We start from the raw sequence: 13,039 nt of genomic DNA, 5'->3' as shown, positions 1-13,039 counted from the left end.
AAAAGGCCAAAGAGACGCCCGGGCCTGCAAGGGCCCCAAGAGACTGTGACAGGCCTGGGTCTGATCCAATCTTGTGAAGAAGGAGCACGTGGATACAGGCACTCTTCCGATACAAGGCACGGAACCTGAGGCCGTAAAGGTAAGGCGGCAACCCTACACGCCGTCCCTTCTCTTTAACACTACCCAGACGCACTCAGTCCCTGAACCGATGCTGCCCTGGGCACCCGGCCCTGTCTGGGCCCACAGCTCATGCCTCCCTGGGCAGAAAGCAGCTTTGCTACCTCAAAGGCACCAAGAGGCCTTGTACCACCCGGGCCTCACTGCTTTGCTAAATGCCAAGACTCTCTTTCAGTTGCTCTCATTAGGCCCAGCTAGAATTCCCGACAGTCAGGCATCCCTGCTTGCCTACACAGCCCACATGCCAAGGAAGCCAGTCCCCGCTTGGGCCCGGGGACATCCAAGACGGTCACCTGGAAGGCAGGGTGCCTCTGAGTGTCATCTGGTGCAGATGCCCTACGACAGAATCAGAGATTCTGCTCCAGCGACGCTGCCAGAAACCTCCGTCTGGGGCAGACGCGCCCCTTAGCCCCTCTGGCCCCCCCCCCCCGCCCCCCACAGCCGGGGGCAAGACCCCAGAGGAAGGAAGGAATTCACGTCAGGACTTGGAGCACGACCCATGGGGTGTCTTTGGCAGGGCCGCTAATGCCTAGCCCCTGGGCCCTGAAATCCACCAGCAGGCTCTCAACCGCCCCCAGGGGCTTCCCTGTCTGCCATTCTCCCGAGGTCCCTTGGCACATGCAAGTAGCCCACCGTCCTTGCTTCCTCCCTCTTCCCTCCCTCACAGGCACACTCCGGCAGAGGGACGCACACGTACACCCACACCTGCGCCTCCCTCGCCTTTCTGCCCTGCCGAGGAGGCTGGAAATGCCTGGACGTCTGCCACGCTCACACCCTGTCTCTCCTCGCGTGCCTGTGGTTTTGCACAGACAGCCTAGCTTAGCACATCTTGCGTTGTGTTTCGCATCATGCCAGTGTGTGCCACCCTCGTGGAGACAGCGTGCGGGCCGATGGGCCGATCCTGGGCAGCACTGGCCCAGGGCCCTCCCGGGTCTCCTTCTTCCGTGTGTGGAACAAGTCCCCAGTGCAGCAGGCAATCTGTGCCTCTTTCTCCTTCGGGTCTCTGCTCTTCTCTACAGGAACTTGGCCTCCTCTCCACCCCGGGTCCAGCCGTACCCTCGCCCACCATTTCCAGAGGCCGGCCCACGTCCCCATGGACTGAGGGCTCCTCAGGCAGCGGTTTCAAAGCCCCGCCCCACCTGATTTGCCCTCGCGGAATCCTCAGACCATGCACTTCCCTCTCCCTGGTCCAAGCACACACAACCACAAGTTAGAAGTGGCGAGCGTGTTTTGGATTTGGTCTAATTGCGGATTTCTCGAGCCACGGTCCGCAGGTATCACTGGCCATCTTTTCCTCATTCCCATCCCGGATACGGTCATGCGGAGAGTCGGTGACCAACCTCCGTCAGCCTGGGGACGCCTCGTGCCTCCTCTTCTGGTCGCTCGTCACCTCCTCTCCCGTCGCCTTCATCTCTGCGTCCGCCCTGGGCCGGACACACACACACACCCCCGCATAAAGACAGGTGACACAAGCACACGCGTGTACACACACACATGCTTGGCACGTGGACACGGACGCAAACAGGGAACACAGGGGTTTCAGGAGCCGAAGACCCGTGTCCAGCAATGACGGAGATGGTGTCACTAGGCACCATGTCCTGCCCTTGGGGCTCCCTGTCCACCTCCTCCCAGAGACGTCCGGATTTTCCCTGAAGCAACTTCAAGCTCAGCAGGTGTGGTGCTGGTGAGATCAGAGTATTGGATGTGGAAATTCACACAAGATCCCAAAGTCAGCGCACAGGTGCACTGGGGCCCTGGACAGGACGCCCTTTCAATGACAGGCCATCCTAGGTTAAGGGGCGGAAGTGAAGGGCCCAGGCATTCTCAAACTCAGTGAGAGGAAGGACGCCGGGGGAATGGCAGGACCCAAGGACAGATGATTCTGACACAGGCACTTAATTCACCCTGCCTCTAGTCGTATCACCTAGGACTCTCGCGCTGCCACCACAGCTGACTGGAGGGGGACTTACTGCGCTCTCGGACACACCGAGTCCCCCCCAGCCCCCAGTCTCAGCAAGTCACCTGCTGCATGCTTGACTCAGGCTCTGGCTCTGCAGCCAGTTTGCATGAGCCTGAGCATCCCCATTTGCGAAAGAAAGTACTGTGTCCCAGCTACTATTCGGCTGTCCCTACGGGGCCTACCTCCAGACCCCATCACCACATGTGTTTCTGTCAGTTGTCTCTCATGGACGAACCTTCCTCCCTGAGGTAGTACTTCAGGGGATCGTCCCACACGTCTTCGCTGATGATCTGCAGGCAACACGAGCAAGGTCAGCCAGGGGCTGACCAGGCTCCCAACCCTCCCATGAGCAGCCAAGAACTCCAACATCAACCACCAACTGTGTGCAAGCCCAAAGCAACCCCACCTCAGCAATCCTGTTCGATTCTGGGCCGTTGTGGCCTGACAGCCATTTGAGAAAGTTAAGGCTCCTGGTGTCCAGCCTGCGGCTGGGGGCTCCCCGTCCAAAGTCCCAGAACCAGTGGACTGGAGTGGATCGACGTGCCCTGTACCCTGCAGACAGACAGGGGAGACTGGGGTGGACACCGCAGGTGCATCATCCACACGCTTGCACACCCACACTCATCACCCCGGGAGCCACCTTTTACCAGTGATGTCAAGGTAATACTCCTTAATGATCACCGAGTTCAAGAAGTAGGGGTTGTCCCGAAAGGAAAAGACCAGCTTGCAGCGGGACGGCGGATGGCTCCGCACCTGCACCTGCCAGGATAGCGAGGAGGGAAAAGGTGCAAGCTTCTAGGGGCCTCAGCTTGCCTCCAAGGCAGGCATGATCAGCTTCCCCGATGCCTCTCCAAAGTCTCACAGCACAGGAACATGGCTAACACGTTCCTCCCACTCCCCGCCAGGTCCCATACCCACCCTTCCTCAGTCTCCCTCACTGACCTTCAAGTCCATCATGTAGCCGAGAAAGTCTTGATCTTGGTCGCTGATCAGGACGGAGACTTGAGGGTGGCTCATAATCTGCTTTAGGTCAAGGAGCCATTCAGGCCACATGCCGGCCAAGAAGAGCCAGGAGCATCAGCCCTAGTCTGGGGTGGAACAAGGATACTGGAACACGCATCTGCAAGGAGCTTGGCGGGCACTGCCTCTTGCCCGGCCACTGCTGATATCCTCAGGACCTGCCATACCATCAGACACGCTCATGGCTCTGGGCCCCTTGGGATGGTGTGCATCTGCATTCCCCAAGCAGGGGCTGTTTCTGACCGCTACTCTGCTCCTCCAGACCTGTGTATGCTGGGTAGCGGCCTGTCACTGCTTATACGGGCAGACTTGCAGTCCTTGTGACAAACCGTGTCTGAAAGTAAAGGGCTTCTTGGGTATGTGTGTGTGTGTTTATGTGTACGTGTGTGTGTGTTTGCGTGTGCGTGTGCGTGTGTGTGTGAATGACTCACATGCCCCAGCAATGTGCCGGGATCACCCACATTTACACCAATAACTGTCTGCGAACGCTGCTCTTGTGTACCGTCTCTGGTCAATGTTGACTTAGAGGCCTCGGGGGCTGCGCCTCCTCAGATGCAGGCCTGAAGGAGACACTCAAAGGCATGGCTGCGACACGTCCACCTGTGGCCCTGCCCAGGCCCTACTCGGCTGTGCCTTTGGAGCCTGCCAATTGCCCAGGACCGCATTTCCTTCAGTGGCCTCCGGCGCCCTTCCTGTGCCCTCGCCTCCACCCCCTCCGCCTGCTCCTGCCCCTTCTCCCCTTCCTCGTCCTCCTGAGCAGCGGACCCCAAGGAGCAGCGCAAAGGATACAGCTTTGGCCCAGAAGCCAGGGATGCCCTGGATGATGGCGCTCCTCCGAGCCAAGTGACGCTTCCTCCTCTGATGGTTCTTGCGCATGAACTGAACGTAAGCCCTGCGGTTTTGCTCACGCTCAGAGCTCAGTTCTACCTGCAGGGCGGCCAGTGCCTGCAGGGCATCCAGCTCCTGGCGCTCACAAGGGCCTCCGGGCCTTTCCTGGCCCTGCTCCTCCACCGTCTTCTCCTCTAGCTCCTGGGAGGGCCGCTGTTCCTGCTCCTCATCCGCCACAACCTCCACCTCCTCCATGATGTCTTCCGCAAGCAGCTGGAACTCCCGCCCGATCCCCGCCACGTCTCCGTCCACCAGGGCCTCGCCCTCCTCCACCGCCTCCACCCTGAAGAGGGTGGCCTCTTGGCCTGGCGTGACAACTGCTGGTGACAAGGTCCCAGCTGCGCACTGCATCACGACGGCAGGCTGCGGGGTGGGGGCGGGGCCCTGCCCCCTGAGTACCTGGGCTCACAACTTGGAAGGTGCGGGGTCCCGGGACGCTCCCGCCTTCCTCTGACCGCCTCTCACGTTCCTCTTGGCCTTGGCGGTGACCCCGAGCTGGGGCAGAGGCGAAGGGACGCGACATAAGAGCACAACAAGTGGGGCGTAATGGCGGCCCAGCCTGCAGTAAACCTGTGGGACCGACTAGCTCTTTTGGGGGCGGGGAGTGAGGGGGATTGTCAGAAGGCGGGGGCTGCTGTGTGGGGGTGTTGGCGTGAGGCCGAAGAAAGGGGTGCCAGAAACGCAGGACGGGGTGAACGGGCCCTAGGAGATCCGGCGAACAGGCGGGGGCCTAGGCTGTGAGCCATGCACAGACTGCTGGCCCAAATCTAGACCAATGGCCGACAGGGTAGTGGGCGGCACTCTTATGGACACGCCCCCAGACCGGAGGGCATCTTCCGGGGTTCCTGTGCTGCTCCAGCGCCCCCACGTGGCCAGATTCTGCTCCAGGGAGGGACAGGGTTTTGCATGTGGCCGGGCTAGCCCCAGGCGCTGTCATTGACCTGGCTCTGGAAATTCCAAGCACGGGTTCCTGCTCCGCCATCCGAACCGCACACTCCTGTGTCCCCTGGGACTGGCAATAACTGAGAGCTCTCCCTGAGTATCCAAGGGATACGCAGGGGTGCCAAGGGGCTGGATACTTTTCTTCAAGGGACAGAGAGCCTGCTGCTGTCCGGATGCTAGGGGAGTAGGGAAGAACCCCACCTACAGTGCTACAGTGGATCTCCACTGTTCGGGAACACCAGCGCCTTAGTGTACAGCGCTCGCTCTGTGTCTCTGTATCTTTGCTTCTGGCATAGCACTGTGTTGGGCAATCCTTCCGCGTGTGTAGCAGGCGCTGGTGTCTGTGTGTCTCCGTCTCTCTAAGTAGTGCTGTTGCCGTCTGCAACTCTGTGGACACCAGCGCTCAGAAGAGACGCTTATCCTTGGCGTGAAGGCAAGCCCTTCTCGTCCTGAGTGAGTTTCACCGGTGGGAGTTCAGAGGGTTTTAGTCCACACGTTCGGAGAGTGCTTTCTCGACCTTGAAAGCCAACAGTGGGCGGTCACTGCTGAAGCGCAGAAGGGGACGGGCGACCCTCCCTCCCTCGCTGGGCCGACGTGAAAGCTGCACAAGCCTGAGGTGCCGTGGCCACACTGTGCGCAGAGGGAGAAACGAGGCCCGCTCTGCTGGCATGAGGGACCCCCCCTGAACCTTGTGCGAATGCCGGCCAGGGAGACGCTAAGGACAGCTCCCCGTTAAGTCCCACGACTCACCGGTGTCGGAGACATGCACGGCTGCCATCGACCCTATGGAGGCCCTTTCAAAGTGGTTCTGTTCTCCATGTGAGAACACATCCTAGCCTGCCCTGTGGCCCAAGCCTGTGGGGCCTGGAGCAGCAAGAGGATCAAGCTAAACCAGCCATCCTATAGTCCTGACACACGATATATGCGTTCTACAAAGAGCTTGGGCATGGGCAGGGCCGACCCGATTCAGTTGCATGGACCGAGATGTGGGTTAAAGAGTGTTTCTCGGGGGCTTGAACAAAGGCAGGACCCAGCCTGGGTCATGGCAGGGACTGTGCTGTGGCCTCGGGAGTGTCTGTCGGGATGAACAAGGGCAGGATCCAGCCTGGATCAGTGCAGGGACCGAGATGTGCTCCAAGGAGTGTTTATCGGCTGCTTGATCATGGGCAGGACCCAGCCTGGCTCGATGACGGGACCGAGAGGTGGTGTCAGGTGTGTTTGTCAGGGGCTTGAACAAAGGGAGGATCCAGCCTGGTTCAGTGCAGGGACCGAGGGGTGGGCTCAGGAGGATTTGTCGGGGGTTTGAACAAGCGCAGGACCCAGCCTGGTTCAATGCAGCGAGTGAGATGCGGGCACAGTGGTGTTTCCTGGGGGGTGGGGGGGGGGAGGGTGGTTGAACAAGGGGAGGGCACACCTTAGTTGAGTTCAGGAGCAGGGAGCCAGCTGTGGGCTCAATACTGTTTGCTGGGGGCTTACCTCAGGCCAGGAACCAGCCTGAGAATCAGAGGCAGGCCCAGAAGTGTTGGTCAGTGGCTTCAACACGTGCAGCTCTTGGCCTGGTTCACGGCAGGGACAGAGAAGCCGGCTCAGGGGTATTTGTTCAGCGGCTTGAACAAGGGCAGGACCCAGACTGGGTCGGTGCAGGGCCCGAGATGTGGGCTCAGGAGTGCTTGTCGGGGCTTGAACATGGGAAGCACCCAGCCTGCTTCAGTGCAGGGACCGGGATGTGGGCTCAGGAGAGTTTGTCGGGGCTGGAAGATGGGCAGGGCCCACCCGATTCAGTGCAGGGCCCGAGATGTGGGCTCAGGAGTATTTGTCGGGGTCGGGAACAAGGGCAGCACCCAGCCGGGATCAGTGCAGGGACCGAGATGTGGGTTCCGGAGTATCTGTCGGGGGCTTGAACAAGACAAGGAGCCAGCCAGGTTCAATGCAGCGAGTGAGATGCGGGCTCAGTAGTGTTTCCTGGGGGCTTGAACAAGGGGAGGACACACCGTAGTTCAGGGGTACAGAGCGCGTTGTGGGCTCAGGAATGTGTTCCGGGGGCTTGACTAAGGCCAGGAACAAGCCTGAGAGTCCGATGCTGGCCCAGGAGTGTCGGTCGGGGGCTTGAAGAAGTGCAGGACCTGGCCTGGTTCGGTGCAGGAACTGAGATGTGCGCTCAGGAGTATTTGTCGGGGGTTTGGGCAAGGGCAGGACCCAGGATTTGCTCGCTGTGGCCAGCTGAGTGACAGGCGCCTGTGTTCTGCCTTCTCCCATCACCTTGGACAGCTTCACAGTACCAGTCACGTTGGCCGGATCCATTGTCTGTGCCTTCCCTCAGGGAACCAGAAAACAAGGAGCGCTGGCCTCCGCTGACTTGGAGAACCGCTTTCTCCGTGTGCATCTATCTAGGTCGTTCCTTGTCAATGGCGTGGCCCTGTTGCTAGCCCACCAGCCGTCAGGGCCCACAACACTCCGAGTGAGGCCCCTGTGCTTCCCACCTGTGTAGCTTGCTGAGTGCACCTGTCTCCCTGTCTCCCTGTAGCAGGAAAAGGCCAAAGAGACGCCCGGGCCTGCAAGGGCCCCAAGAGACTGTGACAGGCCTGGGTCTGATCCAATCTTGTGAAGAAGGAGCACGTGGATACAGGCACTCTTCCGATACAAGGCACGGAACCTGAGGCCGTAAAGGTAAGGCGGCAACCCTACACGCCGTCCCTTCTCTTTAACACTACCCAGACGCACTCAGTCCCTGAACCGATGCTGCCCTGGGCACCCGGCCCTGTCTGGGCCCACAGCTCATGCCTCCCTGGGCAGAAAGCAGCTTTGCTACCTCAAAGGCACCAAGAGGCCTTGTACCACCCGGGCCTCACTGCTTTGCTAAATGCCAAGACTCTCTTTCAGTTGCTCTCATTAGGCCCAGCTAGAATTCCCGACAGTCAGGCATCCCTGTTGCCTACACAGCCCACATGCCAAGGAAGCCAGTCCCCGCTTGGGCCCGGGGACATCCAAGACGGTCACCTGGAAGGCAGGGTGCCTCTGAGTGTCATCTGGTGCAGATGCCCTACGACAGAATCAGAGATTCTGCTCCAGCGACACTGCCAGAAACCTCCGTCTGGGGCAGACGCACCCCTTAGCCCTTCTGGCCGCCCCCCCCGCCCCCCACAGCCGGGGGCAAGACCCCAGAGGAAGGAAGGAATTCACGTCAGGACTTGGAGCACGACCCATGGGGTGTCTTTGGCAGGGCCGCTAATGCCTAGCCCCTGGGCCCTGAAATCCACCAGCAGGCTCTCAACCGCCCCCAGGGGCTTCCCTGTCTGCCATTCTCCCGAGGTCCCTTGGCACATGCAAGTAGCCCACCGTCCTTGCTTCCTCCCTCTTCCCTCCCTCACAGGCACACTCCGGCAGAGGGACGCACACGTACACCCACACCTGCGCCTCCCTCGCCTTTCTGCCCTGCCGAGGAGGCTGGAAATGCCTGGACGTCTGCCACGCTCACACCCTGTCTCTCCTCGCGTGCCTGGGGTTTTGCACGGACAGCCTAGCTTAGCACATCTTGCGTTGTGTTTCGCATCATGCCAGTGTGTGCCACCCTCGTGGAGACAGCGTGCGGGCCGATGGGCCGATCCTGGGCAGCACTGGCCCAGGGCCCTCCCGGGTCTCCTTCTTCCGTGTGTGGAACAAGTCCCCAGTGCAGCAGGCAATCTGTGCCTCTTTCTCCTTCGGGTCTCTGCTCTTCTCTACAGGAACTTGGCCTCCTCTCCACCCCGGGTCCAGCCGTACCCTCGCCCACCATTTCCAGAGGCCGGCCCACGTCCCCATGGACTGAGGGCTCCTCAGGCAGCGGTTTCAAAGCCCCGCCCCACCTGATTTGCCCTCGCGGAATCCTCAGACCATGCACTTCCCTCTCCCTGGTCCAAGCACACACAACCACAAGTTAGAAGTGGCGAGCGTGTTTTGGATTTGGTCTAATTGCGGATTTCTCGAGCTACGGTCCGCAGGTATCACTGGCCATCTTTTCCTCATTCCCATCCCGGATACGGTCATGCGGAGAGTCGGTGACCAACCTCCGTCAGCCTGGGGACGCCTCGTGCCTCCTCTTCTGGTCGCTCGTCACCTCCTCTCCCGTCGCCTTCATCTCTGCGTCCGCCCTGGGCCGGACACACACACACACCCCCGCATAAAGACAGGTGACACAAGCACACGCGTGTACACACACACATGCTTGGCACGTGGACACGGACGCAAACAGGGAACACAGGGGTTTCAGGAGCCGAAGACCCGTGTCCAGCAATGACGGAGATGGTGTCACTAGGCACCATGTCCTGCCCTTGGGGCTCCCTGTCCACCTCCTCCCAGAGACGTCCGGATTTTCCCTGAAGCAACTTCAAGCTCAGCAGGTGTGGTGCTGGTGAGATCAGAGTATTGGATGTGGAAATTCACACAAGATCCCAAAGTCAGCGCACAGGTGCACTGGGGCCCTGGACAGGACGCCCTTTCAATGACAGGCCATCCTAGGTTAAGGGGCGGAAGTGAAGGGCCCAGGCATTCTCAAACTCAGTGAGAGGAAGGACGCCGGGGGAATGGCAGGACCCAAGGACAGATGATTCTGACACAGGCACTTAATTCACCCTGCCTCTAGTCGTATCACCTAGGACTCTCGCGCTGCCACCACAGCTGACTGGAGGGGGACTTACTGCGCTCTCGGACACACCGAGTCCCCCCCAGCCCCCAGTCTCAGCAAGTCACCTGCTGCATGCTTGACTCAGGCTCTGGCTCTGCAGCCAGTTTGCATGAGCCTGAGCATCCCCATTTGCGAAAGGAAGTACTGTGTCCCAGCTACTATTCGGCTGTCCCTACGGGGCCTACCTCCAGACCCCATCACCACATGTGTTTCTGTCAGTTGTCTCTCATGGACGAACCTTCCTCCCTGAGGTAGTACTTCAGGGGATCGTCCCACACGTCTTCGCTGATGATCTGCAGGCAACACGAGCAAGGTCAGCCAGGGGCTGACCAGGCTCCCAACCCTCCCATGAGCAGCCAAGAACTCCAACATCAACCACCAACTGTGTGCAAGCCCAAAGCAACCCCACCTCAGCAATCCTGTTCGATTCTGGGCCGTTGTGGCCTGACAGCCAGTTGAGAAAGTTAAGGCTCCTGGTGTCCAGCCTGCGGCTGGGGGCTCCCCGTTCAAAGTCCCAGAACCAGTGGACTGGAGTGGATCGACGTGCCCTGTACCCTGCAGACAGACAGGGGAGACTGGGGTGGACACCGCAGGTGCATCATCCACACGCTTGCACACCCACACTCATCACCCCGGGAGCCACCTTTTACCAGTGATGTCAAGGTAATACTCCTTAATGATCACCGAGTTCAAGAAGTAGGGGTTGTCCCGAAAGGAAAAGACCAGCTTGCAGCGGGACGGCGGATGGCTCCGCACCTGCACCTGCCAGGATAGCGAGGAGGGAAAAGGTGCAAGCTTCTAGGGGCCTCAGCTTGCCTCCAAGGCAGGCATGATCAGCTTCCCCGATGCCTCTCCAAAGTCTCACAGCACAGGAACATGGCTAACACGTTCCTCCCACTCCCCGCCAGGTCCCATACCCACCCTTCCTCAGTCTCCCTCACTGACCTTCAAGTCCATCATGTAGCCGAGAAAGTCTTGATCTTGGTCGCTGATCAGGACGGAGACTTGAGGGTGGCTCATAATCTGCTTTAGGTCAAGGAGCCATTCAGGCCACATGCCGGCCAAGAAGAGCCAGGAGCATCAGCCCTAGTCTGGGGTGGAACAAGGATACTGGAACACGCATCTGCAAGGAGCTTGGTGGGCACTGCCTCTTGCCCGGCCACTGCTGATATCCTCAGGACCTGCCATACCATCAGACACGCTCATGGCTCTGGGCCCCTTGGGATGGTGTGCATCTGCATTCCCCAAGCAGGGGCTGTTTCTGACCGCTACTCTGCTCCTCCAGACCTGTGTATGCTGGGTAGCGGCCTGTCACTGCTTATACGGGCAGACTTGCAGTCCTTGTGACAAACCGTGTCTGAAAGTAAAGGGCTTCTTGGGTATGTGTGTGTGTGTTTATGTGTACGTGTGTGTGTGTTTGCGTGTGCGTGTGCGTGTGTGTGTGAATGACTCACATGCCCCAGCAATGTGCCGGGATCACCCACATTTACACCAATAACTGTCTGCGAACGCTGCTCTTGTGTACCGTCTCTGGTCAATGTTGACTTAGAGGCCTCGGGGGCTGCGCCTCCTCAGATGCAGGCCTGAAGGAGACACTCAAAGGCATGGCTGCGACACGTCCACCTGTGGCCCTGCCCAGGCCCTACTCGGCTGTGCCTTTGGAGCCTGCCAATTGCCCAGGACCGCATTTCCTTCAGTGGCCTCCGGCGCCCTTCCTGTGCCCTCGCCTCCACCCCCTCCGCCTGCTCCTGCCCCTTCTCCCCTTCCTCGTCCTCCTGAGCAGCGGACCCCAAGGAGCAGCGCAAAGGATACAGCTTTGGCCCAGAAGCCAGGGATGCCCTGGATGATGGCGCTCCTCCGAGCCAAGTGACGCTTCCTCCTCTGATGGTTCTTGCGCATGAACTGAACGTAAGCCCTGCGGTTTTGCTCACGCTCAGAGCTCAGTTCTACCTGCAGGGCGGCCAGTGCCTGCAGGGCATCCAGCTCCTGGCGCTCACAAGGGCCTCCGGGCCTTTCCTGGCCCTGCTCCTCCACCGTCTTCTCCTCTAGCTCCTGGGAGGGCCGCTGTTCCTGCTCCTCATCCGCCACAACCTCCACCTCCTCCACGATGTCTTCCGCAAGCAGCTGGAACTCCCGCCCGATCCCCGCCACGTCTCCGTCCACCAGGGCCTCGCCCTCCTCCACCGCCTCCACCCTGAAGAGGGTGGCCTCTTGGCCTGGCGTGACAACTGCTGGTGACAAGGTCCCAGCTGCGCACTGCATCACGACGGCAGGCTGCGGGGTGGGGGCGGGGCCCTGCCCCCTGAGTACCTGGGCTCACAGCTTGGAAGGTGCGGGGTCCCGGGACGCTCCCGCCTTCCTCTGACCGCCTCTCACGTTCCTCTTGGCCTTGGCGGTGACCCCGAGCTGGGGCAGAGGCGAAGGGACGCGACATAAGAGCACAACAAGTGGGGCGTAATGGCGGCCCAGGCTGCAGTAAACCTGTGGGACCGACTAGCTCTTTTGGGGGCGGGGAGTGAGGGGGATTGTCAGAAGGCGGGGGCTGCTGTGTGGGGGTGTTGGCGTGAGGCCGAAGAAAGGGGTGCCAGAAACGCAGGACGGGGTGAACGGGCCCTAGGAGATCCGGCGAACAGGCGGGGGCCTAGGCTGTGAGCCATGCACAGACTGCTGGCCCAAATCTAGACCAATGGCCGACAGGGTAGTGGGCGGCACTCTTATGGACACGCCCCCAGACCGGAGGGCATCTTCCGGGGTTCCTGTGCTGCTCCAGCGCCCCCACGTGGCCAGATTCTGCTCCAGGGAGGGACAGGGTTTTGCATGTGGCCGGGCTAGCCCCAGGCGCTGTCATTGACCTGGCTCTGGAAATTCCAAGCACGGGTTCCTGCTCCGCCATCCGAACCGCACACTCCTGTGTCCCCTGGGACTGGCAATAACTGAGAGCTCTCCCTGAGTATCCAAGGGATACGCAGGGGTGCCAAGGGGCTGGATACTTTTCTTCAAGGGACAGAGAGCCTGCTGCTGTCCGGATGCTAGGGGAGTAGGGAAGAACCCCACCTACAGTGCTACAGTGGATCTCCACTGTTCGGGAACACCAGCGCCTTAGTGTACAGCGCTCGCTCTGTGTCTCTGTATCTTTGCTTCTGGCATAGCACTGTGTTGGGCAATCCTTCCGCGTGTGTAGCAGGCGCTGGTGTCTGTGTGTCTCCGTCTCTCTAAGTAGTGCTGTTGCCGTCTGCAACTCTGTGGACACCAGCGCTCAGAAGAGACGCTTATCCTTGGCGTGAAGGCAAGCCCTTCTCGTCCTGAGTGAGTTTCACCGGTGGGAGTTCAGAGGGTTTTAGTCCACACGTTCGGAGAGTGCTTTCTCGACCTTGAAAGCCAACAGTGGGCGG

At 60.1% G+C, this 13,039-nt stretch overlaps 2 protein-coding genes across 2 annotated transcripts; both read right to left on the bottom strand.

The window, feature by feature from the left end:
• Nucleotides 1-2,349: 2,349 nt before the first annotated feature.
• LOC132344603 (testis-specific Y-encoded protein 1-like) lies at nucleotides 2,350-4,568 on the bottom strand. The gene is made up of 6 exons (XM_059884269.1): nucleotides 4,445-4,568; nucleotides 3,947-4,362; nucleotides 3,080-3,157; nucleotides 2,785-2,896; nucleotides 2,544-2,689; nucleotides 2,350-2,427 (listed from the first exon to the last, which is right to left on the bottom strand). Exons 1-6 carry the CDS (start codon nucleotides 4,566-4,568, stop codon nucleotides 2,350-2,352), a joined length of 954 nt encoding a protein of 317 aa, XP_059740252.1.
• A 5,294-nt stretch (nucleotides 4,569-9,862) lies between these two features.
• On the bottom strand, nucleotides 9,863-12,081 carry LOC132344602 (testis-specific Y-encoded protein 1-like). The gene is made up of 6 exons (XM_059884268.1): nucleotides 11,958-12,081; nucleotides 11,460-11,875; nucleotides 10,593-10,670; nucleotides 10,298-10,409; nucleotides 10,057-10,202; nucleotides 9,863-9,940 (listed from the first exon to the last, which is right to left on the bottom strand). Exons 1-6 carry the CDS (start codon nucleotides 12,079-12,081, stop codon nucleotides 9,863-9,865), a joined length of 954 nt encoding a protein of 317 aa, XP_059740251.1.
• Between the last annotated feature and the right edge of the window lie 958 nt (nucleotides 12,082-13,039).

Source organism: Bos taurus, chromosome Y (genome assembly GCF_002263795.3).
Source record: "Bos taurus isolate L1 Dominette 01449 registration number 42190680 breed Hereford chromosome Y, ARS-UCD2.0, whole genome shotgun sequence".
In the NCBI taxonomy this organism is placed as follows: Eukaryota; Metazoa; Chordata; class Mammalia; order Artiodactyla; family Bovidae; genus Bos; species Bos taurus.
The sequence above is the reverse complement of the archived record's forward strand: the minus strand, read 5'-3'. Positions and strand labels throughout refer to the sequence as shown.

Coding starts and splice junctions, on each gene's coding strand:
- LOC132344603 (XM_059884269.1), bottom strand. CDS start 4,568: ATGTCGCGTCCCTTCGCCTCTGCCCCAGCTCGGGGTCACCGCCAAGGC. Junction 4,363..4,444: donor CTTCCAAGTTGTGAGCCCAG/GTACTCAGGGGG, acceptor TGTCACCAGCAG/TTGTCACGCCAGGCCAAGAG. Junction 3,158..3,946: donor CTGGCTTCTGGGCCAAAGCT/GTATCCTTTGCG, acceptor GACCTAAAGCAG/ATTATGAGCCACCCTCAAGT.
- LOC132344602 (XM_059884268.1), bottom strand. CDS start 12,081: ATGTCGCGTCCCTTCGCCTCTGCCCCAGCTCGGGGTCACCGCCAAGGC. Junction 10,671..11,459: donor CTGGCTTCTGGGCCAAAGCT/GTATCCTTTGCG, acceptor GACCTAAAGCAG/ATTATGAGCCACCCTCAAGT. Junction 9,941..10,056: donor AATCGAACAGGATTGCTGAG/GTGGGGTTGCTT, acceptor TGTTGCCTGCAG/ATCATCAGCGAAGACGTGTG.